Source organism: Mytilus galloprovincialis, chromosome 10 (genome assembly GCF_965363235.1).
Source record: "Mytilus galloprovincialis chromosome 10, xbMytGall1.hap1.1, whole genome shotgun sequence".
Taxonomy (NCBI): domain Eukaryota; kingdom Metazoa; phylum Mollusca; class Bivalvia; order Mytilida; family Mytilidae; genus Mytilus; species Mytilus galloprovincialis.
In genome coordinates, this window is record NC_134847.1 from 7318666 (window position 1) to 7345429 (window position 26764).

At 32.2% G+C, this 26764-nt stretch overlaps 1 protein-coding gene and 1 long non-coding RNA gene across 2 annotated transcripts in view; one reads left to right on the plus strand and one right to left on the minus strand.

Annotated features, from left to right (window-relative positions):
- The window catches only part of LOC143048845 (uncharacterized), a 54312-nt gene that overhangs the window by 20647 nt on the left and 6901 nt on the right, over positions 1-26764 (minus strand). The window contains exons 4-7 of the mRNA XM_076222713.1: positions 25121-25267; positions 13341-13487; positions 12513-12668; positions 3505-3660 (exon numbers count right to left, since the gene is read on the minus strand). Of these exons, the coding sequence (XP_076078828.1) occupies positions 3505-3660; positions 12513-12668; positions 13341-13487; positions 25121-25267 (606 nt within the window). The remainder of the gene's footprint in view (positions 1-3504; positions 3661-12512; positions 12669-13340; positions 13488-25120; positions 25268-26764) is intronic.
- On the plus strand, positions 18642-19930 carry LOC143048948 (uncharacterized). Its single transcript, XR_012969953.1, has 3 exons — positions 18642-18746; positions 19201-19279; positions 19839-19930. It is a non-coding gene; the product is annotated as an uncharacterized LOC143048948 (long non-coding RNA).

The following is a 26764-nucleotide window of genomic DNA, read 5'->3' on the forward strand; positions in this document are numbered from 1 at the left end:
CCTAATTATTTATAAAAATTCTATAAAAGATAATCTTAGGTAAACACTCATGGAAATAGCATGTCATAAATCAATACAGTGTTCAGTGACCGGAAATTTAATTACACGTGTATTGTCAGATTAACTCTTCAATCCATTTTTAAAAATCCCGGAGGTCATGTTTTGACATATGTGTATTAGTTCGAGATAAACTAGAGGCTCTAAAGAGCCTGTGTCGCTCACCTTGGTCTATGTGCATATTAAACAAAGGACACAAATGGATTCATGACAAAATTGTATTTTGGTGATGGTGATGTGTTTGAAGTTCTTACTTTACTGAACATTCTTGCTTCTTACAATTATATCTATAATGAACTTTGCCCATTAGTAACAGAGAAAAATATTTGGTAAAAATTTACATAAATTTACCAAATTAATGAAAATTGTTAAAAATTAACTATAAAGGGCAATAACTCCTTAAGGGGTCAATTGACCATTTAGGTCATGTGGACTTATTTGTAGATCTTACTTTGATGAACATTATCGCTGTTTACAGTTTATCGCTATCTATAATAGTATTCAAGATAATAACCAAAAACAGCAAAATTTCTTTAAAAATTACCAATTGGAGGTCAGCAACCCAATAACCGGTTGTCCTATTCATTTGAATATTTCAGGGCAGATATATATTGACTTGATTAACAATTTAACTCCTTGTCAGATTTCCTCTAAATGATTTGAGTTTCAGAGTTATAAGCAAAAAACTACATTTTACCCCTGTTCTATTTTTAGCCGTGGTGGCCATCTTGGTTGGATGGCCAGGTCATCGGACACATTTTTCAAACAAGGTACCTCAAAGATGATTGTGGCCAGGTTTGAATTAATTTGGCCCAGTAGTTTCAGAGGAGAAGATTTTTGTAAAAGATAACTAAGATTTAAGAACTAGAGGCTCTAAAGAGCCTGTGTCGCTCACCTTGGTCTATGTGCATATTAAACAAAGGACACAAATGGATTCATGACAAAATTGTATTTTGGTGATGGTGATGTGTTTGAAGTTCTTACTTTACTGAACGATTTTGCTTCTTACAATTATATCTATAATGAACTTTGCCCATTAGTAACAGAGAACTATATTTGGTAAAAATTTACATATATTTACCAAATTAATGAAAATTGTTAAAAATTGACTATAAAGGGCAATAACTCCTTAAGGGGTCAATTGACCATTTAGGTCATGTTGACTTATTTGTAGATCTTACTTTGCTGAACATTATTGCTGTTTACAGTTTATCGCTATCTATAATAGTATTCAAGATAACCAAAAACGGCAAAATTTCTTTAAAAATTACCAATTGGAGGGCAGCAACCCAACAACCAGTTGTCCAATTCATCTGAAAAATTCAGGGCAGATAGATATTGACTTGATTAACAATTTAACTTCTTGTCAGATTTGCTCTAGATGCTTTGAATTCATAGTTATAAGCCAAAAACTGCATTTTACCCCTATGTTCTATTTTTAGCCGTGGCGGCCATCTTGGTTGAATGGCCAGGTCATCGGACACATTTTTCAAACTAGATACCCCAAAGATGATTGTGGCCTAGTAGTTTCAGTGGAGATTTTGTAAAAGATTACTTAGATTTATGAAAAATGGTTAAAGATTGACTATAAAGGGCAATAACTCCTAAACGGGTCAACTGACCATTTTGGTCATGTTGACTTATTTGTAGATCTTACTTTGCTGAACATTATTGCTGTTTACAATTTATCTCTATCTATAATAATATTCAAGATAATAACCAAAAACAGCAAAATTTCCTCAAAATTACCAATTCAGGGGCGGCAACCCAACAACCGATTGACCGATTCATCTGAAAATTTCAGGGCAGATAGATCTTGACCTGATAAACATTTTTATCCCATGTCAGATTTCCTCAAAATGCTTTGGTTTTTGAGTTATAAGCCAAAAACTGCATTTTACCCCTATGTTCTATTTTTAGCGGTGGCGGCCATCTTGGTTGGTTGACCAGGTCACGCCACACATTTTTTAAACTATATACCCCAAAGATGATTGTGGCCAAGTTTGGATTAATTTGGCCCAGTAGTTTCAGAGGAGAAGATTTTTGTAAAAGATTAATTTAATTTATGAAAAATGGTTAAAATTGACTATAAAGGGCAATAACTCCTAAACGGGTCAACTGACCATTTTGGTCATGTTGACTTATTTGTAGATCTTACTTTGCTGAACATTATTGCTGTTTACAGTTTATCTCTATCTATAATAATATTCAAGATAATAACCAAAAACAGCAAAATTTCCTCAAAATTACCAATTCAGGGGCAGCAACCCAACAACGGGTTGTAGGATTCATCTGAAAATTTGGTTTGATTTGGCCCAGTAGTTTCAGAGGAGAAGATTTTTGTAAAAGATTACTTTAATTAACGAAAAATGGTTAAAAATTGACTATAAAGGGCAATAACTCCTAAACGGGTCAACTGACCATTTTGGTCATGTTGACTTATTTGTAGATCTTACTTTGCTGAACATTATTGCTGTTTACAGTTTATCTCTATCTATAATAATATTCAAGATAATAACCAAAAACAGCAAAATTTCCTCAAAATTACCAATTTAACGACGACGGACGACGACGACGGACGACGACGGACGACGGACGACGGACGCCAAGTGATGAGAAAAGCTCACTTGGCCCTTCGGGCCAGGTGAGCTAAAAATGGTTAAAAATTGACTATAAAGGGCAATAACTCCTAAAGGGGTCAACTGACCATTTCGGTCATGTTTACTTATTTGTAAATCTTACTTTGATGAACATTATTGCTGTTTACAGTTTATCTCTATCTATAATAATATTCAAGATAATAACCAAAAACAGCAAAATTTCCTCAAAATTACCAATTCAGGGGCAGCAACCCAACAACAGGTTGACCGATTCATCTGAAAATTTCAGGGCAGATAGATCTTGACCTGATAAACATTTTTACTCCATGTCAGATTTCCTCTAAATGCTTTGGTTTTTGAGTTATAAGCCAAAAACTACATTTTACCCCTATGTTCTATTTTTAGCTGTGGCGGCCATCTTGGTTGGTTGATCGGGTCACGCCACACATTTTTTAAACTAGATACCCCAATGATGATTGTGGCCAAGTTTGGTTGAATTTGGCCCAGTAGTTTCAGAGGAGAAGATTTTTGTAAAAGTTAACGACGACGGACGACGACGACGACGCCGGACGCCGGACGCAAAGTGATGGGAAAAGCTCACTTGGCCCTTTGGGCCAGGTGAGCTAAAAATGAATTTTGAATGCTTTTGTTAACCTTGGGATCGTAAATTTAGTTCGACTCAACCGAAATTTCGACTCATCCAATTTCGACTCATCAGGAGTCGAATTACATACTTTTGTATGGAATAAAGTTCGGGACCACGTGAAAACTTCGACTCATCCGAAATTTTGAGTCAACCGAGTTCGAGACAACGAGAGTTAACTGTACTTAATAATTGAGTACAGACCTGCTACACAAGTTCCAACAGAAGGGTTTACATCATTATCGTAGTATCCAGTAGAACATTGACATTTTAGGTCTGATCCTACACTCGTACAGGATGAGAAAGGTTCACATTCATCTGCAGATCCAGACACTGTACATATTCCTCCCAATGCTATCTCTGAAAATCAATCAAGTATTATTTTACAAAATTTTCTGATAATGTTTTCAAAATAATTTAATTCAATTGTTTTAAACTTTAAAATCAATTTCTTGGTTCAGGTTTCACAGAAACCTTGTGTTTGAAAGCAAATTTACATTGCTGCCTTAACTAAAAGAGAGGTGAATGATACCAAAGGGGTATTCAATGCCATAAGTGGAAAACAAAATTGCATTGACAATGTATAACCAGATGCTCTGCAGGGTGCAGCTTTATAGGACCGCAGTGGTTGAACCCTGAACAGTTGGGGCTAGTATGGACACAACATTCAAGCTTGACACAGCTCTGAATTTGGATTGTGATTAAGTAGTTGACACATCATTGATTTCTGACACAGAATGATTGTGGTTCGAAGGAATTTAAAATTATTTTTTTTTGCTATTGAGCAATACCCTTTCTGTTGAATATTAATCCCCCCAAAAAAAATTGATAAAAAACTCATTTAAATTTCTACAATCTGATGGGAGAAAAATTTTACAACCCTACCCCCCACCCCTCCCACATTTTTGTCACCGCCCCTGTTTCCTTATTAATAAAATAATCTCAAATCAAATTTCTTATGGCGTTGGCAACAATAACTACTCATTTAAATACATCATAAAATATAAAATATAAAATGACATACAGTCATGATTAAAACTAATATTAATAAACAGTAACTTCTAAAATTAAATTTACAGCTACACATCTCAAAGACAATCATCATTTCTAAATACGTAAGAGAGGTAATCAAGTAATCAAACATATATATAACAGTGTTCTTTAAATTTTAATTAGATTACCTCCCCTTTACTGCTTTTAAATTTTCTAAATGGTCCAATAACCAGAAAAACCGTTGTTTTCCCCCTTTTTTGTCCCTAATTGCTTGATGATTTGAACCATCCCCCATAACCATCCCTTTGTAGTATGGAAACTTGTGGTATAATTTCAGAGAGATTTAAACACTTAACTAGAGGCTCTCAAGAGCCTGTGTTGCTCACCTGTTACTGTATCTTGGTTTGTAGACGGGGTCATTAGACACTTTTTTAAAATAGATACCCTAGTAATGATTGTGGCCAAGTTTGGTTAAATTTGGCCCATAGTTTTAGAAAAGAAGATTTTTGTACAAGTTACAAAAATGACAAAAAGTTGTTCAATATTGACTATAAAGGACAATAACTCCTTAAGGGGTTCTTTGAAAATTTTGGTCATGTTGACTTATTTGTAGATCTTACTTTGCTGAACATTATTGCTGTTTACAGTTTATCCCTATCTATAATAATATTCACGATAATAACCAAAAGCTGCAAAATTTCCTTAAAATAACCAATTTTAGGGCAGCAACCAAACAACGGGTTGTAGGATTCATCTGAAAATTTGTGAGGGGATAGATCTTATTCTGATGGACATTTAAGAAAGATTTGCCCTAAATGTCTTAGTTTCAAAGATATAAAGCTAAAACTGCATTTTACCACTATGTTCTAATTTTAGCCATGTCAGCCATTTTGTTTGGTAGGTGGGGTCATCGGACACATTTTTTAAACTATATACCACAATTTTAAATTTGGTCCATTAGTTTCAGAGAAGAAGATTTTTGTACAAGTTACATAAAATGATTAAAAAGTTGTTAAAATTGACTATCAAGGGCAATAACTCCTTAAGGGGTTGACTGACAATTTTGGTCATGTTGACTTATTTGTAGTTCTTATTTTGCTGAACATTATTGCTGTTTACAGTTTATCTCTATCTATAATAATATTCAAAATAATAACCAAAAGCTGCAAAATTTCCTTAAAATAACCAATTTTAGGGCAGCAACCCAACAACGGGTTGTAGGATTCATCTGAAAATTTGTAAGGGGATAGATCTTATTCTGATGGACATTTAAGAATGCCCACGTCACACTGTCACGATTTTTATATACGATGGACACCCGAAGTCGAAAATTGTAAGTTCGTATGAAGTTGGTCCCGATCTCTTTAAAATACCCAAAAGTGACCGAAGCAAGTACGATGAATAATGAAGTCAATACGAGGGTGCCGAAAGTATATACGATAGCAAAAGATGGACATACGAAGGTTTACCGAAGACGGTATTTGAGCTTCATATCTCAGCCGAAGCCTACAAGATGGATCACGAAGGCTACACGATGCATTTACGATGTCTAAAAGACGTCGTGTACAGCTTACGATGCATTTAAATTATATGCCGAAGGCATCACGCTTTTTAAATTGTTTGATCAATATTGAATATATATTATATTGTACATTTAATTTTTGGTTTAATCATAAGACGGAAGATCGTGGGTATTTCCAGTTACTGAATAATTTGGTTGATTTCTAAAAAAATAGTTTATGTATCAAATATGCGTATTCAATTTACTATTTTCTGCATGTGTCATATACAAATATAGTGTCCATATTTGTCCCCAATATGTTACATACGAGGGGATGCCACGCTCGGCATTGCCTTGTTTGAACTGTAAAATGTGTGCACTAGTCTGAATAATCACCCATAATTATGCCCATGTTTACTGATTTATCTTAAAGGAAAGGTAATGGGTTCGTTGATCCCTTTTATTAAAAAAAGCTCTTTCCAGGAGAATATCATAATAATATAAACTAAAGGAAGGATGTGGGGAAAGCAACAAATGCGGCAAAATATGACATAAAGAAAACAAAATGTTTATGGAGTAAACATTTGTGGGATAACAACTCAGACGATACATAAAAAAATCAGAATAATGAAGAAATAGTTGGTTTCCCTATATACGTGTACCTGCAGTGTTGGTATACGAGGCGCGTTTATGATTTTTATAATGTTATTTGATATGAAAAATTGACAAAAAATAATATTTTATTTGTAAAAGTAAATCTTGAGCCCGTAATACCTGCTCTTCTTGTTCCATTTGAATTAATAAAAACAACGCTGTCGCCTTTCTTTTTCTCATAGAATCATATGATATGAGGTCCATGTTTTGTGAACGTCTTTCTTAACTGTCGTATTAGACTGACCAGTGCATATCGCGCATGGCACTTTAAATGAATTTAAGCGCGAAAATTAACTTACATTTAGCTGGATTTATTGCCTTCGTAGTTCCATCTTGTCACCTTCATACTTTTATTCGATGGCATCACGATGGGATTACGAGGTCTTCACGAAGTCGTGTTGCCATCGTAAGACCTTCGGTTAGCTTCGTGATTCATTCGTATAGACTTCGTAATGTCAAAACTGCCCGATGGAATCGATGGAAACACGAATGCAATAGGATGTTCAAAGATGCATTCCCGGTGACATTACGATGGTGAGGATGGTGATACGAACTCAATACGAACCATAAACATCGGACGCACCTTCAGGGATTTTTTAACATGTTAAAAAATTTAGAACCCTTCACGAAGTTGTCCCCGAAGGCTAGAAAAAGTGGCCGATGGTTCTACGATGGTTAAAGATGACACTACAAATAGCCCGATCTAGATACGATCAGACCCGATTTTTTAAATTTCCATAATCGTGTTGCCATCGGCGTAAAAATCAGCACAGTGTGACGCGGGCAGAAAGATTTGCCCTAAATGTCTTAGTTTCAAAGATATAAAGCAAAAACTGTATTTTACCACTATGTTCTAATTTTAGCCATGTCAGCCATTTTGTTTGGTAGGTGGGGTCATCGGACACATTTTTTAAACTATATACCCATTTTAAATTTGGTCCATTAGTTTCAGAGAAGAAGATTTTTGTACAAGTTACATAAAATGATTAAAAAGTTGTTAAAATTGACTATCAAGGGCAATAACTCCTTAAGGGGTTGACTGACAATTTTGGTCATGTTGACTTATTTGTAGTTCTTATTTTGCTGAACATTATTGCTGTTTACAGTTTATCTCTATCTATAATAGTATTCAAGATAATAACCAAAAACTGCAAAATTTCCTTAAAACTACCAATTCAGGGGCAGCAACCCAACAACAGGTTGTCCGATTCGTCTGAAAATTTCAGGGCAGATAGATCTTGAAATGATCAACAATTTTACCCCTGTCAGATTTGCTCTTAATGGTTTGGTTTTAAAGATATAAGCCAAAATATACATTTTATTTTTAGCCATGGTGGCCATCTTGGTTTGATGGCCTGGTCATCGGACACATTTTTTAAACTAGATACCCCAAAGATGATTGTTGCCAAATTTGGTTAAATTTGGCCCAGTAGTTTCAGAGGAGAAGATTTTTGTAAAAGTTTACGGACGACGGACAACGGACACCGGACGCTGGACGCCAAGTGATGAGAAAAGCTCACTTAACCTTTCAGGTTAGGTGAGCTTAAAACAGAAGTTATTGACTGAAAACTAAATAAATGCTTCTTTTGGCCCCTTTTTTTACCCTAAATTCCTACACATTTGGGACCATAACCCTCATAATCAATCCAAACCTTCTACCTGTGGTATTAAACATTATGGTACAATTTTAGAGCAATTGAAATGCTTATACACAAGTTGATATCCTGAAAGTAGAAAAATGCTTGTTTTGGGCCCCTTTTGGGCTTCTAATTCCAAAACGATAGGGACAATCATCCCCAAAATCAATCACAACCTTCCTTTTGAGGGAATGATCCTTTTTATAAAATTTCATAGAGATCCATTTACTTTAACTAAAGTTATTGTCCGGACACCAAATGTGTCTTCGGACAATGACACAGAATTAGAGGACGACTTACTACAATTATACGAACGCAAAAGTTTTTCGCTGTCATATAAAAATGGAAAATGTCCAAAAAAACAGATAAATAACAGTACATAAAACTTTTCATATTTAAATTAAGACTGAGCAATACAAACCCTGTCAAAAATAGATGGTGATCTAACTTAACTCAGAATTTATTTGTCTAGCAACAACCAAATAAATTTATATTTTGTATCTGATTGACATAGTGCATTAAGGTGGTATGATATGATCTCTTTTCAGTTTATCATTATTATTAATTTTCTGTAAATAAAACTTATAAATTTTTTAAATGCGAAGAATTTCTACTGTAGTAAGAGATGACCTTAGTTTGTATTTTACAAAACCTTTTGAAATATTAGGTCTTAAATTCTATTCAACTTCAGAATAAATAACTTTATTTGGCCTTTTAAATTTTTTTTTTTTTTATTCGAGCGTCATTGAAGAATAAAGGCAACAGTAGTATAAGGCTGTTCAAAACTCATAAATCCATGGACAAAAAACAAAATCTGGGTAACAAACTCAAACTGAGGGAAACACATTAAATATAAGAGGAGAACAACGACACAATATTAAAATGTAACACACACACACACAGAAACAGACTAAGCATTAGATAAAATCCTATGAGAATAACAAATATAATCTCAAAATCAAATACATGAATTTGGGATAGATAAGTACCCTTACACGTCTTATAGAAATGTGAATTCACACTCAAAAATAAGAGAAAACAAACGACACAATGGAAACACAACGTTAAAATGTAACACACACAGAAACGAACTATAATATAACAATGGCCATGAAGAGTCTTTTGAAGCAGATGCATGTTTGTATGTACCATTTTAGTTCTGATATCTATGAAGAGTTTCTTTGATGAGATTAATTCAACTAGCACCCTGTATTGAGTTGATAATTCACACCTGAATTTTTAAATTACATTTACCATCAGACCTCTAAAAGTATAACTATCAATTGCAATAGATTATTTTCATATAACTGGCTTCTGACTTCAAAAATTTATATTTTTTCAATTGGTTGCCTACACATTGGTAGGACATCCTGGTGCCAAGTCAGGTAAGAGCAATGTAAAAGAAAAAATCAAGCTTTCAATCTGTACGATTTATAGGGAAAATTAACTGCTTCATATTTTCTTTACAATACAAAATAATCAAAAATCAGTAAACTTTCCCCTCATACTACACCGAATATATGTTTTAATTTACTTCTTTTGGTTGCTGAGTACCAGGATGTCTTAATACAATAGAAAAGGCAACATGTGGGAAAAAAATCCAGTGATAAAAGTTGGTAATATGAAAACAGTCTTTTGGATCCAATAAACTTGATGAGTAAATTCATGTCCTTCTATTTACTATAATTAGTTATAAAAATACTGAAGCTTCTAATTTGATAGACCAGACGCCCGTTTCATCTACATCAGACTCATCAGTGACATTCAGATAAAAAAAATTGTTAGAAAGCCAATTAAACAAGCAGAAAGTTGAAAAGCATTGAGGACCTAAATTTCCAAAAAGTTGTGCCAAATATGGCTAAGGTAATCTATGTCTGGCTTAAGAAAATCCTTAGTATTTCAAATAATGTACGGTAACTTCAAAGACTGACTACCTTTTTTCATGATTTGCTGTCTATTGCATATCTTTAATGTTTCTGATAAAACTGTTTACCAATCAAGCCACAGGACAATTAAAAATGTGAGAATTTGTATGACACTTTTAAAATCTTTCTTAATGCAAGTGCACAACCAGGTGCTCCGCAGGGCGCAGCTTTATACGACCGCAGAGGTCGAACCCTGAACAGTTGGGGCAAGTATGGACAAAACATTCTAGCGTGATACAGCTCTGAATTTGGATTGTGATCAAATTTTTGACATTACATGGTTTTTTTTTACACAAAACAAATGTCAAGATTTTACAAATTTTACAATTAAAGATTTCTTCTTCAAACTTTTTAAATCTAAAATTAAATAGTTGACACAGCATAGGTTTCTGACACAGAATGAATGTGGTCTAATGAACTTAAAAGTTTGTTTTTGCCTTTTAGCAATTCACTATGCTGTTGAATATTAATCCTCTCAAAAAAATGTTTGAAGAAATTTTCTTTTTATTTATGAAATCTGAAATGAGAAAAATTTAACCCCCCCCCCCCCTTTTCTTCACATCCCCGTTTCCCTTTTTCCAAAACTGATATCAATTCAAATTTCTAATGGAGTTTGCAACAATAACTACTCTTTTAAATACATCATAAAATATTAAAATGTAAAATAAAGTGCTTGTTATCACTGAATGGTAAAGATTGGTTGGAAGTAAAAGTGAATATACATTGTTTATTGTATAAAACAATAAAAAAAACTTCATCAGCAACATTTTATATTGGCAAATTTCCAATGAAGTTATTTACATAAAGTTATTGGCAAATAAAAATAGAAAATGACATCATAGTCATGTCTGGCAAATGTCCAACATACATTATCTAAAAACATTTTAGATAAGATAAGGAAATAAGATGTAAAAAAACTGCTTGTTATCACTGAATGGTAAAGATTATTTTAATTTATCAGTTGGTAGTAAAAAGAGACATTGTATATTGTATATTGTATATAACAAAGATTTAAGTTGATTCTGGACAAAGAAAGATAACTCCAATTAAAAAAAATCTTGCTATTGCACAATATTTTGCAATTAGATATTTCTTGCTTACTATTCTGGACAAAGAAAGATAACTCTAATTAAAAAAAAATTTGCTATTTCACAATATTGTGCAATTAGATATTTCTTGCCATTGCGCAATACTGTGCAATTGAAAAGACTTGCTATTGCACAATACTTAATATAATAATTTTAGATCCTGATTTGGACCAACTTGAAAACTAGGCCCATAATAAAAAATCTAAGTACATTCTTGGATTCAGCATATCAAAGAACCCCAAGATTTCAATTTTTGTTAAAATCAGACCAAGTTTAATTTTGGACCCTTTGGACTTTAGTGTAGACCAATTTGAAAACAGGACCAAAAATGAAGAATCTACATACACAGTTAGATTTGGTATATCAAAGAACCCCATTTATTCAATTTTTGATGAAATCAAACAATGTTTAATTTTGGACCCCGATTTGGACCAACTTGAAAACTGGGCCAATAATCAAGAATCTAAGTACATTTTTAGATTCAGCATATCAAAGAACCTAACTGATTCATTTTTTGTCAAAATCAAACTAAGTTTAATTTTGGACACTTTGGACCTTAATGTAGACCAATTTGAAAACGGGACCAAAAGTTAAGAATCTACATACACAGTCATGACAGTTAGATTCGGCATATCAAAGAACCCCAATTATTCAATTTTGATGAAATCAAACAAAGTTTAATTTTGGACCCTTTGGGCCCCTTATTCTGTTGAGACCAAAACTCCCAAAATCAATACCAACCTTCCTTTTATGGTCATAAACCTTGTGTTTAAATTTCATAGATTTCTATTTACTTATACTAACGTTATGGTGCGAAAACCAAGAAAAATGCTTATTTGGGTCCCTTTTTGGCCCCTAATTCCTAAACTGTTGGGACCTAAACTCCCAAAATCAATACCAACCTTCCTTTTGTAGTCATTAACATTGTGTTTAAATTTCATTGATTTCTATTTACTTAAACTAAAGTTATTGTGCAAAAACCAAGAATAATGCTTATTTGGGCCCTTTTTTGGCCCCTAATTCCTAAACTGTTGAAACCAAAACTCCCAAAATCAATCCCAACCGTTCTTTTGTGGTCATAAACCTTGTGTCAAAATTTCATAGATTTCTATTAACTTAAACTAAAGTTATAGTGCGAAAACCAAGAAAATGCTTATTTGGGCCCTTTTTGGCCCCTAATTCCTAAAATGTTGGGACCAAAACTCCCAAAATCAATACCAACCTTCCTTTTGTGGTCATAAACCTTGTGTTAAAATTTCATAGATTTCCATTCACTTTTACTAAAGTTAGAGTGCGAAAACTAAAAGTATTCGGACGACGACGACGACGACGCCAACGTGATAGCAATATACGACGAAAATTTTTTCAAATTTTGCGGTCGTATAAAAAGCATTTATAAGATATATTAACAAACCTGCTTTACATAGTCCACCATTGCCACCAAAATTATCATCATAGTAACCAGTATTACAGGTACACTTTAGACCTGAGTTGACAGTTTTACAAGCAGCATTAGATACACATTCTGTAGCATCATTAACTCTGGTACATGTTACACCTGACTCTAATTCTGTTATAGGAAATACAAACAATTTATATTCTTTTTAAAGTTTCTTACTATATTGGTTCAGGTGTTCAAACAAAATGTAAGTCTAAAAATCTTTATAAGAATTTGTATTCAGTTGCAATTCGTCTTTTTAGTTTCTTTACAATTATGTAATAAGTGCAGCAAAAGTGAACCTATGGTCACCTATAGTTGCATAATCTGCTTCATTTAGACTGTTTTGGATAGTTTTCTCATTTTCCTACAACTTAATAATTCTAAAGATTCTCTAAAACTTTTTCCTTCCATCAGCATAGTATTCTACCTATACAAGGTATGGTATGAAACATCCCCTTTCCAAAAAGACTAAGTTGCATATGTAATCAACCTGATAAGGCACAGAATGCCATATGCATTCAGCATGGGTTTTGTAGTTAAAAGATAGAGGTCCAGGTTAATAATTAATAACTATACCTTTATCAACCATTTGGTTTGCACTATAGACAGTAAATTTCATTTCTATTTCAATAAATTCAAAACATTAATATTCATCTTAGTTTACCAGCAAGTAATATCATGAATATGGAATGTAAATAATGTAGCACTTTAGGAAAATGTCTATATACTTTATGTTTAAAGACATATTCCACTAAAGCAAAAACACAGAGGAATACCATATAGAGGGATAAATAGACATACTGTTAGTACAAATTCCGGCCTTGTTGTAATATCCATTGTTACATGTACACTGATAGGTAGTTCCAGTAACCAGACTACATGTTGACATGGCATCTTTACATTGAGTTGATGGTCCTGTACTGCTACATGATGCATCAACAATTATCTCTGAAATTAAAATTATAAAGACAATATTACCAATATGTTCTGAATTTTTTGGCTTTCAATCTCATTGGCAACACTTTTAGGAATTTTGGATCTCAATGCTCTTCAACTTCGTACTTTATTTGGCTTTTTATAACTTTTTTGGATTGATGAGTCTTTTGCAGACGAAACGCGCATCTGGCATATATATAAAATTTAGTCCTGGTATCTAGGATGAGTTTATTTATCATGTTTACACATATGGTGAGTTTATCCAATTTTTTTTTAAAGTCCACTGCAGAAATTATTACTCTTTCAGGTAATTCATTTATTTAAACTACATACCAACTTAAATTTTTATATTTTCAAAACAAGTTTATTCTTATTGATTTTTCAATTAATATAGAATGTTAATATTGAAACTATTGCATCAATGTTCCCCAATGAACACTTTAGAAAAATACTGGTCTTTGTATAATTCAGAGTTTAGTATGACATCCATTATCACTGAACTGGTATACATATTTTTTAAGGGGCCAGCTGAAGGACGCCTCCGGGTGCAGGAGTTTATCGCTACATTGAAGACCCATTGGTGGCCTTCGGCCGTTGTCTGCTCTATGGTCGGGTTGTTGTTGCTTTGACACATTCCCTATTTCCTTTCTCAATTTTATTGAAATTACTGCAGGATTTTTTATTCCAGTTATTTTCTAATACTCATTCTCTTTACAGTAGGTTTCTTTATAGTTTCTTTAAAAAATCCTGGATGGTCAAGACTGGCGTTTAAGAGAGCAATACTGTTTTGAGTTTAAATTGAGTCATTTTATAAACTTCTTGGCTAACAGTGAAAATAAAATTTTGACCATATACTCATTTACCCTATACATTCCAGAATCACTTAAATTTTAGCAAAAGTTGAAAGGTTAATGTAAACCCTTTAGATATACTACCAACTTAAGCAGCTCAACATAAATCATCTCAGTACAATATACCATTCAATGATGTTTGCTTATCGTGTTTTGGAATTTTTGAGAGATTTTTGAAATCCTCTAATTTTTCTCCATTTGAATGCCTTATCAATTTTTGCCCATGAACCCCCATTTTTATAAATTTTGTACATGAATAATTATAAGCCATTTGTAAAAATTTTATAAAATCTTATTTATTTTTTAAAAGTTTTTGAGAACTTTAAGTGGTCAATGATAAAGATATGAAAAAATCAAGAGAGAACATTTTCCCGCCAAAATTCCAATGGCCAATATCTCAAAAACAAACACATTGACCCCAATATTTTTTTGCTTTTTTTATTCCCCAATTTATCCCCTATCAATATATACTAGTGTTATGAAAAGTTATTTATTTTGAAACTGAGCAGCGAAATTCCTTTTAAGATGGTAGATTTATTAAGGGAATTCATTTGTGGGTACTGGACTGGTTTCCTGTAACTGTGTATCCTTTTGATTTGTTGTGTATATGCTGTCTTGATGGAGATTGTATTTTTTTTTCATTTTAAAGGTGTATTTTTTTCTTCTGTAGTTGTTTAGATATATCATTTGTGGACTTTTTATCTATTGCAGTGCAGTGTAAGCATCAAAGTGTTTTTTTTTCATTGTCTTGCCTTGAGGACAGTGACAAAAGATTCATGCATATAACATGTATAATGGTACTTTTGTGTCATTTTAAAGGATGCCACTTAAACAAATTTATAACATAATATTTTTTGTCCTAAAACAGAACTCAAAATAAATAATTGATTGTTGACATAAGATATAGGTAAAACGCAAACCAGCTTGAATAAGGCATTTAATCCTTTCTAAAAATATTGATGTGATAAATCTACATCAACACAAACAAAATATACAATTCTTTGGACTGCAGATTAAGTGAGTGTCAAAAGAAATTTCTACTCATAAAACAAAGTAGACTATCATCATGATAATAAATTAATGTGTTTCAAAGACAGGGCATAAGAAATTTTTCTTTCCCATGTTATATTTTGAGGCGAAGAAGTTTGAGGCAATAGGCGACTGCATTCTTTCATAACATGTATTAAGAAAAACTAGAGGCTCTAAAGAGCCTGTGTCCCTCACCTTGGTCTATGTGAATATTAAATAAAGGATGCAGATGGATTCATGACAAAATTGTGTTTTAGTGATGGTGATGTGTTTGTACATCTTAATTTACTGAACATTCTAGCTGCTTACAATTATCTCTATCTATAATTAACTTAGCCCAGTAGTTTCAGAGAAGATTTTTGTAAAAGATTACTAAGATTTACGAAAAAATGGTTAAAACTTGACTATAAAGGGCAATAACTCCTAAAGGAGTCAACTGACAATTTCAGTCATGTTAACTTATTTATAGATCTTACTTTGCCAACATTTATTATATCTTAAAGTTTAACTCTATCTATAATAATATTCAAGATAATAACGAAAAGCAGCAAAATTTCCTTAAAATTACCAGTTCAGAGGCAGCCACCAAACAACGGAATGTCTGATTCATCGGAAAATTTCAGGACAGATAGATCTTGACCTGATAAACAATTTTACTTCATGTTTGATTGCATTAAATGCTTTGGTTTTTGAGTTATAAGCCAAAAACTGAATTTTACCCCTATGTTCTATTTTTAGCTGTGGTGGCCATCTTGGTTTGTTGGCCGGGTCATGCCACACATTTTTTCAACTAAATACCCAAATGATAGTTGTGGCCAAGTTTGGTTTAATTTGACCAAGTTGTTTCAGAGGAGAAGATTTTTGTAAAAGATTACTAAGATTTACCAAAAATGGTTAAAAATTAACTATAAAGGGCAATAACTCCTAAAGGGGTCAACTGACCATTTCGGTCATGTTAACATATTTGTAAATCTTACTTTGCTGAACATTATTGCTGTTAATAGTTTATCTCTATCTATAATAATATTCAAGATAATAACCAAAAACAGCAAAATTTTCTTAAAATTACCAATTCAGAGGCAGCAACCCAACTAAGGGTTGTCCGATTCATCTGAAAATGTCAGGGAAGATAGATCTTGACCTGATGAACAATTTTATCCCTGGTCAGATTTGCTCTAAATGCTTTGGTTTTTGAGTTATAAGCCAAAAACTGCATTTTACCCCTATGTTCTATTTTTAGCCATGGCAGCCATCTTGGATGGTTGGGCAGGTCATCGGACACAATTTTTAAACTAAATACCCTAATTATGATTGTGGCCAAGTTTGGTTTAATTTGGCCCAGTAGTTTCAGAGGAGAAGATTTTTGTAAAAGTTAACCACGCAGGACGACAGACGCCAGACGCCAAGTGATGAGAAAAGCTCACTTGGCCCTTCGGGCCAGGTGAGCTAAAAACTTGTCTAATAAAATGACCAAAAAAATGACTTCATTTCCTTATATTCCCAAGAATCACTTTCTGGCTTTCATTGAAAAAACATATCGGCAGTTGAATAAAAAAATTTGTAAGGGTTCCGCGGAACCCAGTGTCTCGCCTACTTTTGCTGTAAATCGCAGGCACAACAAAAATGAGGAAGAAAATCAATAGCAATATTCCTCTTGATACTACTTTATGATTGTAAGAAGCTTCTGTCCAAGTTTGGTAAAAATCTAGAATAGTTATTATGAATCTTATAAATGTTTTGAAAACTTTAACTGCAGACTGTATGTAATGTTAACTTTGAAGAAAATCTAAGGCCATTTAAAAGTAAAATACAGAAAAAATGGAGTTATCTTTTTACCAAATTTACTTCTGGATACTATCTTGTGATCTTAAATAAGCTTCTGTCCAAGTTTGGCACAAACCGAGGATAGTTTAAGAAAGTTAGTAAAATTTTTAAAACTTTAACCACAGAGTGAATGTAATTTTTCCCCGCAAAAAAACTAAGTCCATTTAAAATAAAATATGGAAAAAATGGATTTATTTTTTTACAAAATTTACTTCTGGATACTATCTTATGATCGATCATAAACAAGCTTCTGTCCAAGTTTGGTACAAACCCAGGATAGTTTAAGAAAGTTATTAAAATTCTAAAAACTTTAACCACAGAGTGAATGTTATGTTTCCCTGCAGAAAAAACTAAGTCCATTAATAAGTAAAATACGGAAAAAATGGAATTTTATTTTTACAAAATTTACTTCTGGATATTATCTTATGATCATAAACAAGTTTCTGTCCAAGTTTGGTAGAAATCCAGCATAGTTTAAGAAAGTTATTAAAATTTCAAAAACTTTAACCACAGAGTGAATATTTGTGGACGATGCCGACAACGACGACACCGACAGAATGTAGGATCACTTAGTCTCGCTTTTTCGACTAAAGTCGAAGACTTGACAAAAAGGTATGATGAAATTAAACCAATCAATTGGCAATGAAGGACATTTTTTTTTTTTTTTTTTTTAAGACATATAAACGTTTTATTTCTAAATATTTCCTGTGTACAATTACCTTAGGCAATGAAGGACATTAATATTCCTTCAAAATGATGAGCAGAGAGAAAAATGTATACCATATAGATAAATAAATAAAGATACATACTGTTAGTACAAGTTCCTCCATTGTTGTAATATCCATTGTTACATGTACATTGATAGGTACTTCCAGTAACCAGACTACATGTTGACATGGAATCTTTACATTGATCTGATGGTCCTGTACTACTACATGATGCATCAACATTTATCTCTGAAATTAAAATTATAAAGAAGTAAATATCAACTTATTATAAAACATTGAATTTTTAATACGATTAAAACTATATATATATACATACGTTCATATGCTTGTTGTTATTCTATAGAACAGCAGTATCATTTATATAATGATTTGTCTGTCTTTATGACTATCCATGTTTAATGTACTACTTTTAAAATCATTTCAAATATTCTAAAGAAATAAGTTCAAGAAGTAAGTGTAATACCACCAAATCATAGTACGTCAAATCCGGTTACATACGAAAGTAGGCCTACAAAAATATTCCCTTGAATTTGACAGTTGTAGAAAATTAACCCTGCATTTCAATGCACTTAAACTTTTCTGAGTCGTAAACATGAATGTTGGATGTCTGAAAGCATCATTCTTTTTTTATTTAATGGTCTTATAAAATATTTTGGAACGTTAAGGTTACATAGTTACCAGATCAAGTAACCAGTAAATAACAGTGTAAAAATTGGGTTGTTTACTTCCGGTGATGATTATTTTCTTATATGCAATGAAATGTAGTGTGAAATTTTCACTGTATCACCGGAAAGGACTAAACTTTATACATGCAAAGTATTTCTTTGGTTGAAATAAAGGTAAATACTGTACATTTTTTTTAAAAGTGCCAATTTAACAAAGACTAATAGGGAAAAATCAATGGTAGTATTACACCTATTTAGGGAAACTACATGTACACTGGTGACCTTATTGTACTTTCATTTTTAAAAGTTATTAATAAACCAGTTCATATATTGTAAACATGGACTATTCAGAATGGATTTAGACACAGAAAGAACGTTTGAGGTAAAATCGCCTTGAAATGGGGGTTTACTGGTGTTTGCAGCTCTAAGGTATAAAGTGCATTGATTCTCCCGTACATGGGGAGAAACTAACCGAAGAGTTCAATACAAGCAGGTAATGTTGTGACGGTATTGTGCAGCCCCAACATTGTTTTACCATGATTATACAGACGAAGCTGTATTTAGTTTACTGTGTTAAATTTTAAATTACCATTACAGTTTTGTTTATACATGTGAATTTGCATTTCAGTGTTAACCATGTTCTGAAGAGCATTCTGTTGAAAAATTTTATATGTGAATTGGTCTGCAGATGACACTTCAGCATTAAAGTATGTATCAACTATCGTCATGGTTTTTTTTTACCACAAAAGTTTACAATTTGCCATTGTTCTGTCTGCATTTTGCACAGACAATAAATCATCTAAACACTTATTTGCCCTGGATTTATACACATCAGAATCCAGTCTCACATACTCCAACTTTATAATTCTTACCAATATATTTTTTGTACTAGCATTCCAAGGGACATTAGCCTTTTTAAAAACATTTTGATGTATTTTTTATTACTCTTTCTCCCCATTTTTGAATGTAAAATACAAGAAAGTGGACTTTTTGTGTAAATCTATTAGAAATATACTGTTATGAGTAAATAAAAAAACTTTGATACCAGTAACAATAAATGATTGACTGAAAGGGAACTGTTATTTGTCACACTAGGGGAACAGACCAAAAACTCAAGTTACACATATAAGGGCTTATAGAAACTTCCGTGTAGACTGTTAACATTTATAGAGACAGTTCTTTCAGCTAAAACACTTTAATTATTGATTTAAAATTACATTTAATTCATTGTTGTGGGAAAATAATCACATTTGTTTTATTTTTTAGACAAAAGATATCAAGTTTTGATGAAAAAGGAAGGAAGGCGGAAAAATGGACCAAAACAGACCAAAACAGACAAATGAACTCTAAAAGGTGCAATAAATTTGTTTATCATCTTAAAGTTGTCTTTTGTATTCTATTGAAATGTTTGAATGCATAGATCATGAGTTTCTGATCAGATATTAGTCAACACTGCATTTTATAATGATACACTGAAATTAGGACTTTTCGAAGAAATTAGACTGAAATTGCCGTAGGAAATGGCCTTACGTTATAGTGATTTTCTCTGAAACTATAGCTCTTACTGAGACAAAACTTGACAGTTATGCTTGAAATAACTTGCAATTGAAGGGGAAAAAATTAAATTAAGTTTATTTGTCATTTAGGTGTTCTTTAATGCATACATGTATTCTATTTCTAAACAGGTGCTTAAATTTTCAAGTTATATTGATTATATGAGCAATTGCATCATTATGCCCCCAATGAATCTTTAAGGTTCTACTTTTAATAATCTATTCTATGAACAAAACCTTTTTAAGTTTTTGCAAATTTATGCTTTCATTTAATTTATTTGATGGAACACATATATTTTACTCTCACGTCTGGAAAGTGTGTTTTAAGTTCGTTGATACTTAAATTTTAGATATCTATTGGCAAGAAGTAAAAAATATGAAATATGACTTAAAACATAATAGATGGACCAAAACTAAAAATCAAAGCGCTGTAAGCACTGTAGGCAGTTAACCAAAAACCAAGGCAAACATAATTATGAAAACTGTGGCAATGTTGCTTCAACTTTTTTTTTAAAATTTAAACATTAAGGCTAATAATTCATATTTTATCAAGGTTTTCAATAGCAACGCACATGACCACGAATGGTCATGAGTCTTTCATGAGTCAGCAGTGGTACAAATTTGCAATGATTGCAGTTCTTTTAGTTGAGCATAATTGTTAGTATTAGTTGACTGTTAGTAGTTCAAGTTGATGTAAGTACGAGCTTGTAAAAGTATGAATGGACTTGCTTCCCTGGAAAGAAAACTGAGTTTGTGTTTTACAGTACAAAAGTTATGAGACACAAATCAGACAAATGTTTACTACTACAGGTATCAATCTTGAGGTCTGACTGACCTGTCCATAGTAAATGTAAATGACTCCTACCTTCACCCCAAGTCCATGATATCTAAGTTTGGAATAAAATGAAAGGTGTTAGGGTCTAGCAAAGTGATATGCATATGTGTCGCCTATGAGATTGACCTTGTATATCATTCAATCGTTTTGAAATGAAAAACAGGAATGAATATGGTTTAGGTGTTGGTATCTAAATCTTTTACAAGTTCTAAAAACACACACAAGAGGGTGTGGGTGACCCTAGGGAGAACCCCTATTTTTGTCGAGCCTTCGACTTTAGTCGAAAAAGCGAGACTACGCGATCCTACATTCCATCGGCGGCGGCGTCCACAAATATTCACTCTGTGGTTAAAGTTTTTGAAATTTTAATAACTTTCTTAAACTATACTGGATTTCTACCAAACTTGGACAGAAGCTTGTTAATGATCATAAGATAGTATTCAGAAGTAAATTTTGTAAAAACAAAATTCCATTTTTTCCGTATTTTACTTATTAATGGACTTAGTTTTTTCTGCAGGGAAACATAACATTCACTCTGTGGTTAAAGTTTTTAGAATTTTGATAACTTTCTCCAACTATCCTGGGTTTGTACCAAACTTGGACAGAAGCTTGTTTATGATCATAAGATAGTATCCAGAAGTAAATTTGGTAAAAATGAAATTCTATTTTTTCCGTATTTTACTTATAAATGGACTTAGTTTTTCTGCTGGGTAACATTACATTCTCTCTGGTTAAAGTTTTTAAAATTTTCATAACTTTCTTAAACTATCCTGGGTTTATACCAATTTTTGACAGAAGCTTATTTATGATCATAAGATAGTATCCAGAAGTAAATTTTGTAAAAACATAACTCTATTTTTTCTTTATTTTTCTTTTAAATGCATGGACTTCAATTTTCTTCCAATTCACATTACATACAGTCTGCAGTTAAAGTTTTCAAAACATTTATTATATTCATTAAACTATCATAGATTTTTACCAAAAATTGGACAGAAGCTTCTTACAATCATAAGATAGTATCAAGAGGAATATTTTTATTGATTTTTTTCCTCATTTTTGTTGAGCCTGCGATTTACAGCAAAAGTAGGCAAGACACTGGGTTCCGCGGAACCCTTACAAATTTTTCAATTGATTTTTTATATTGTCCCATATATGAATATATATGGTTTATGGGTGGGTATCTCGACCGTTATCAAGTTTTCAAACAGGAGGGGTTTGGGACCCCAGTGACTTCCCCTATATTTCATTTGATTTATTATATTGTCCAATACATGAATATATATGGTTGAGGGGTGGGGATCTCATCTGCTTCTAAGTATCAAACAGGAGTGGGTAGGGTGACCCTAAGGACTCTCCCTATATTTCATTTGATTAGTTCTCATACATGAATATATATGGTTTAATTTAAAGGTGGGGATCTTGACTGTTTCCAATTTCTCAATCAGATGACTGCAGGGACTCCTATTATATTGCATTTCATTTAGAATTGGGGATCCCAACTGTTTCAAAGTTCTTAAACATGAGGGGTAGGGTGACCACAGGGACTTCCCTTATATTTCATTTGATTTGTTATATAGTCTTAAACATGAGTATATATGGTTAAGGGGTGATGATCTCGATTGTTTTCCAAGTTCTCAAACATGAAGGTGTACAGTGACCATAGGGACCCCCTTATAATTTATTTGATTTGTAATATTGTCCCATACATAAATATATATTGTTTAAGATTGTGGATCTCGACCGTTATCAATTCTCAAACAGAAAGGGGTAATTTAAGTGGCCCCACGAACTCCACCTATATTTCATATGATTTGTTATATTGTCCCATACATGAATATATATTGTTTATAAGGGGTGGGGATCCTGACTGTTACCAAGTTTTGGTCATTTTGATTTCTTGTGAATAGTTGTCTCATTGGCAATCATACCACATCTTTTTTTTAATATAAGAAACTTTAAGCTATTTTAACTGACCTATCAAAATTGAGAAGAAAAAAATACCCCTTAAAATTGCAGTAATATGTTTAACTTGAAAAGCATTTAACATGCATTACCACCACTGATAAAAAAAATTATACTGTTACCAGGAACATATATATTGTTAGATAAACTGTTCCCAGATGTCATTTGTATTGGATTTTGACATTAAAATTGGTGAACAAATTATTTTCTGCTTTTTCTTTCTTTTAAACAATTTTGGTTTTCAATTCTAGTGTTTATATTTATTTACCATGCATAGCTGTATTTTGTCACCTGTTTGGATTTTTTGAGTTGATAGCCCCAAAACCTGGGATTACCCTATCTCCTTCTGGAATCGGATCCGATATTGGAATTTCGTGGCAGCCATTTTGTTTACAATGTTGTTTTTGACAGAAAGTGAGATACGATTTTACTCGTATTAACACATTATTTATCAGCGATTTTCTGTATAAAGCTAGCGGTTGAACAAATTGAACATCGCTGTCATGAGTAGTAATGATGAAAATAAGTTTGAGATCGTTTTTTTAGGAAACTTTGGTAAAAATGTTTGCAAAGTTATTTTTTTAATTTTCTTTCAAGGTCCGTCGGGCGTAGCTAGTAATTAAGTAGAATGTCTGACTGCAAAAGTTGAAGGTCACAGACCCCGGACCATCGCTAATTTGAACCCCTGCGTCCAAATTAAAAAGATACGAAATTTTGTCTTCTAATTCAAAATTGCCGCCAACAGCGTGATCAGTTGAACTTATATACGTAGTTGACTACGTATTGACGACAAACAATATTCCTACGAGTTTTGCAATTTGGGAAATCTTAACTACTTGTCTTTAGAGATTTTCGGCGATTAAATATTTCATACAGTTGTTCTTTGACATCTTAGCCAAAAGCTCAGGGGATAATAAACTACATAAGGATTCCTAATGTGCTCTACTTCCTATGTGCAACTTCAAAACTTTTGGGAAAATCGACGATCATTTAAGGTTTTTCTGGTCATATTTTTTGTAATCCAGAATGAAAAGTATGAAAAAACTGTCCAATAAGTTATAAATAATATAGTAGCCAGCTAGCTGATAACAATGGCAGGTATTTCAGCATTTATTGGGTAGCACACAAATCCAGGGTGCTCGCATAAGGCAGCTTAACTGCCTAAAAATCACTGTTGGTCTCCAAGACGTATTAGGCAGATTGATAAAAAAAGTATGATTGAATTAAGGATGTATTCTTCTGACATTTCAGTCTCGTGCATTCTCGTTGAAATCTCGTTCTTGAATTATTTCCAAAACATGTGATGCAGGTGGAAAATATCAATGAATTCTAAAATATTTTATAGTCAAACATAACTCTGTGAAAAAATTGTATATTTACAATGAAGGGTTTTTGAGTAATCCAGTTTTCAAATTTTACGCCTAATCAAGTCAGTATTTTTAGTATTATTTTGAGAAAAATGGGTGAGGGATACAAAACATTATTTTACAAGAATCATGTACATCCCATTCCATTTTGGTCTTTTCAAATTTCTTAGATATGTATTTTATCAATCATATATTACAAAAAAGTTGAAAAAATATGCATTTTGTTCTTTAAACTGAGAAAAATCACAAAAATAGAAAATTGACAGCATGCATATGGTAAACTTTACACAAAAAAGCGTCAAAATATGATAAAACTTTCTTATATTAACACCTACCTATAGTTTTTTTAAGTAAAATTTAATTAGATTGATCCACTTCATCTTTGTACAAAGTATGAAAAAAAGTTTAATTGTGGAACTGTGATTTTTTTCCAGATAATAGCCCAAAAATAGGTAAAAATCAATGAAAAATGGGAAATTCATCAAAATTGGGCATTTTCAAAGGGCCGTAGCAAAAAAAGAAGTGCACCATCATATGGTTTTTTTCTTTGTCAATTATTTTTGTTATAGTCTTATATACCCAAAAATCAGGTTAAGTAAAAAAGTTTAATTCTAGAAATTTTTGGCTGTTCAGAGGTGTACATCATTAAATCAAAGCAATTGCCAATGACATGAATGAAGGACATTAATAATCCAGCAAAATGACCAGTAGAGAGAAACATGTATAGCATAGAAGGAATAAAGATACATACTATAAGAACAAGTTCCTCCATTGCAATATTCACTGTTCCATGTACATTTGTAAGCACCATAAAAGATTAAAGATACATACTGTTAGTACAAGTTCCAGCATTGTTGTAATATCCACTGTTACATGTACATTGATAGGTTGTTCCAGTAACCACACTACATGTTGACATGGAATCTTTACATTGATCTGATGGTCCATTATTGACACATACTGCATCAACAATTATCTCTGAAAAAAAAGAAGTAAAAATCAACTTATTCTGAAATATTTTGTTTTCAATCTATTTAATATTAATTTAATTTTGGATGTAACGTTTCTTCTGATTGGCTGACGTTATTTTGTTATGAGCCCATAGACATAATTTAGTCATGTGACCGTGATGTCATCAACGTTTTTTCATGGTTTTCTACGTTTTAAAATGGAATTTAGAATTAAATTATAAGGAATGACTGTAATATTTTTTCTGTCTTTTCGAAATAACATAAAAAATGTGGTGCACATAGCCCACTATGCGCGTTATTCAGTGTGCACCACATTTTTTATGTTATTTCTTCATAGACAGAAAAATATTAGTCATTCCTTAACTGGAAATTTTGAAATTATTGCATGCATTTATTATTATAACCATGATTATTGTGGTTTTTTTTAGAGTAAAATGCAATTTGTATTTTTGTGATATTGAGAATAATCAAAAATTTCAAAATGAGACTCTAAATTTTTGTGATTATAATCCTGTCACATTTTTTTGCAATAATTAAAACATTGCAATAATTTCTGAATTTACAGTTTATAAATATGTCAATATGTCTTTGAAATCATTTTTCTACGACACAACAGTAGACATTTACATTTAAAATAGGACCGTCTTTTTGAGTTTATCCTTGTTCTGTTTAATAGAGAAAGCAAATTACTACTTTTCAAAATAATTCATTTTGGTAAAAAAGCAAAATTAAGTACAAAGTGAGCATTGAGGATCCAAAATATGGAAACAATAATATATTTATGTTAAACATATACTCTTTTAAAACTAGTATCTATAACTGTTCAAGTTATAAATATATATATATATATATGTTAGACTCAGATCGACGTCCATTCCTCAAATCAACATCCATTCCTCAATTCAACGTGTTAATCTGATGTTTTATTTTCAAATCCACATCGAATCTTTGATACTCTAATCGACATCCAATGTGAAGTTATGTATTTCCAAAAACACAATCTAATCTTGATGTCCAATATCAATTAATAACTTGACTAACACTTATACAAGTACATGTTTTGTAGAGTTTTTATGACAACTAAATTTCAAACATTTATTCATGTCGTGGCCTTTGGGGTTTGGGTTTTTATCATTGCTGAAAGTCGTTTGGTTGCCTTTAATTGCTAACATTAACTTTATTTGAACTCTGATGAATAGTTGTTCCATTGGAAATCATACCACATCTCCTTATCATTAATGATGATTATGTAATCTTTAAAATTAAGAAATTCACAAAAAAAAATAATCACAACCTGTTTTCATACTTAGTCTAGTATGTAATATATTAAAAAAACAAGAATGTGTCCATAATACACTGATGCTCCTCTCGCACTATCATTTTCCATGTTCAGTGGACCATGAAATTGGGATCAAAACCTTCATTTGGCATTAAAATTATAAAGATTATATCATGGAGATCATGTGTACTTAGTTTCAAGTTAATTGGACTTCAACTTCATCAA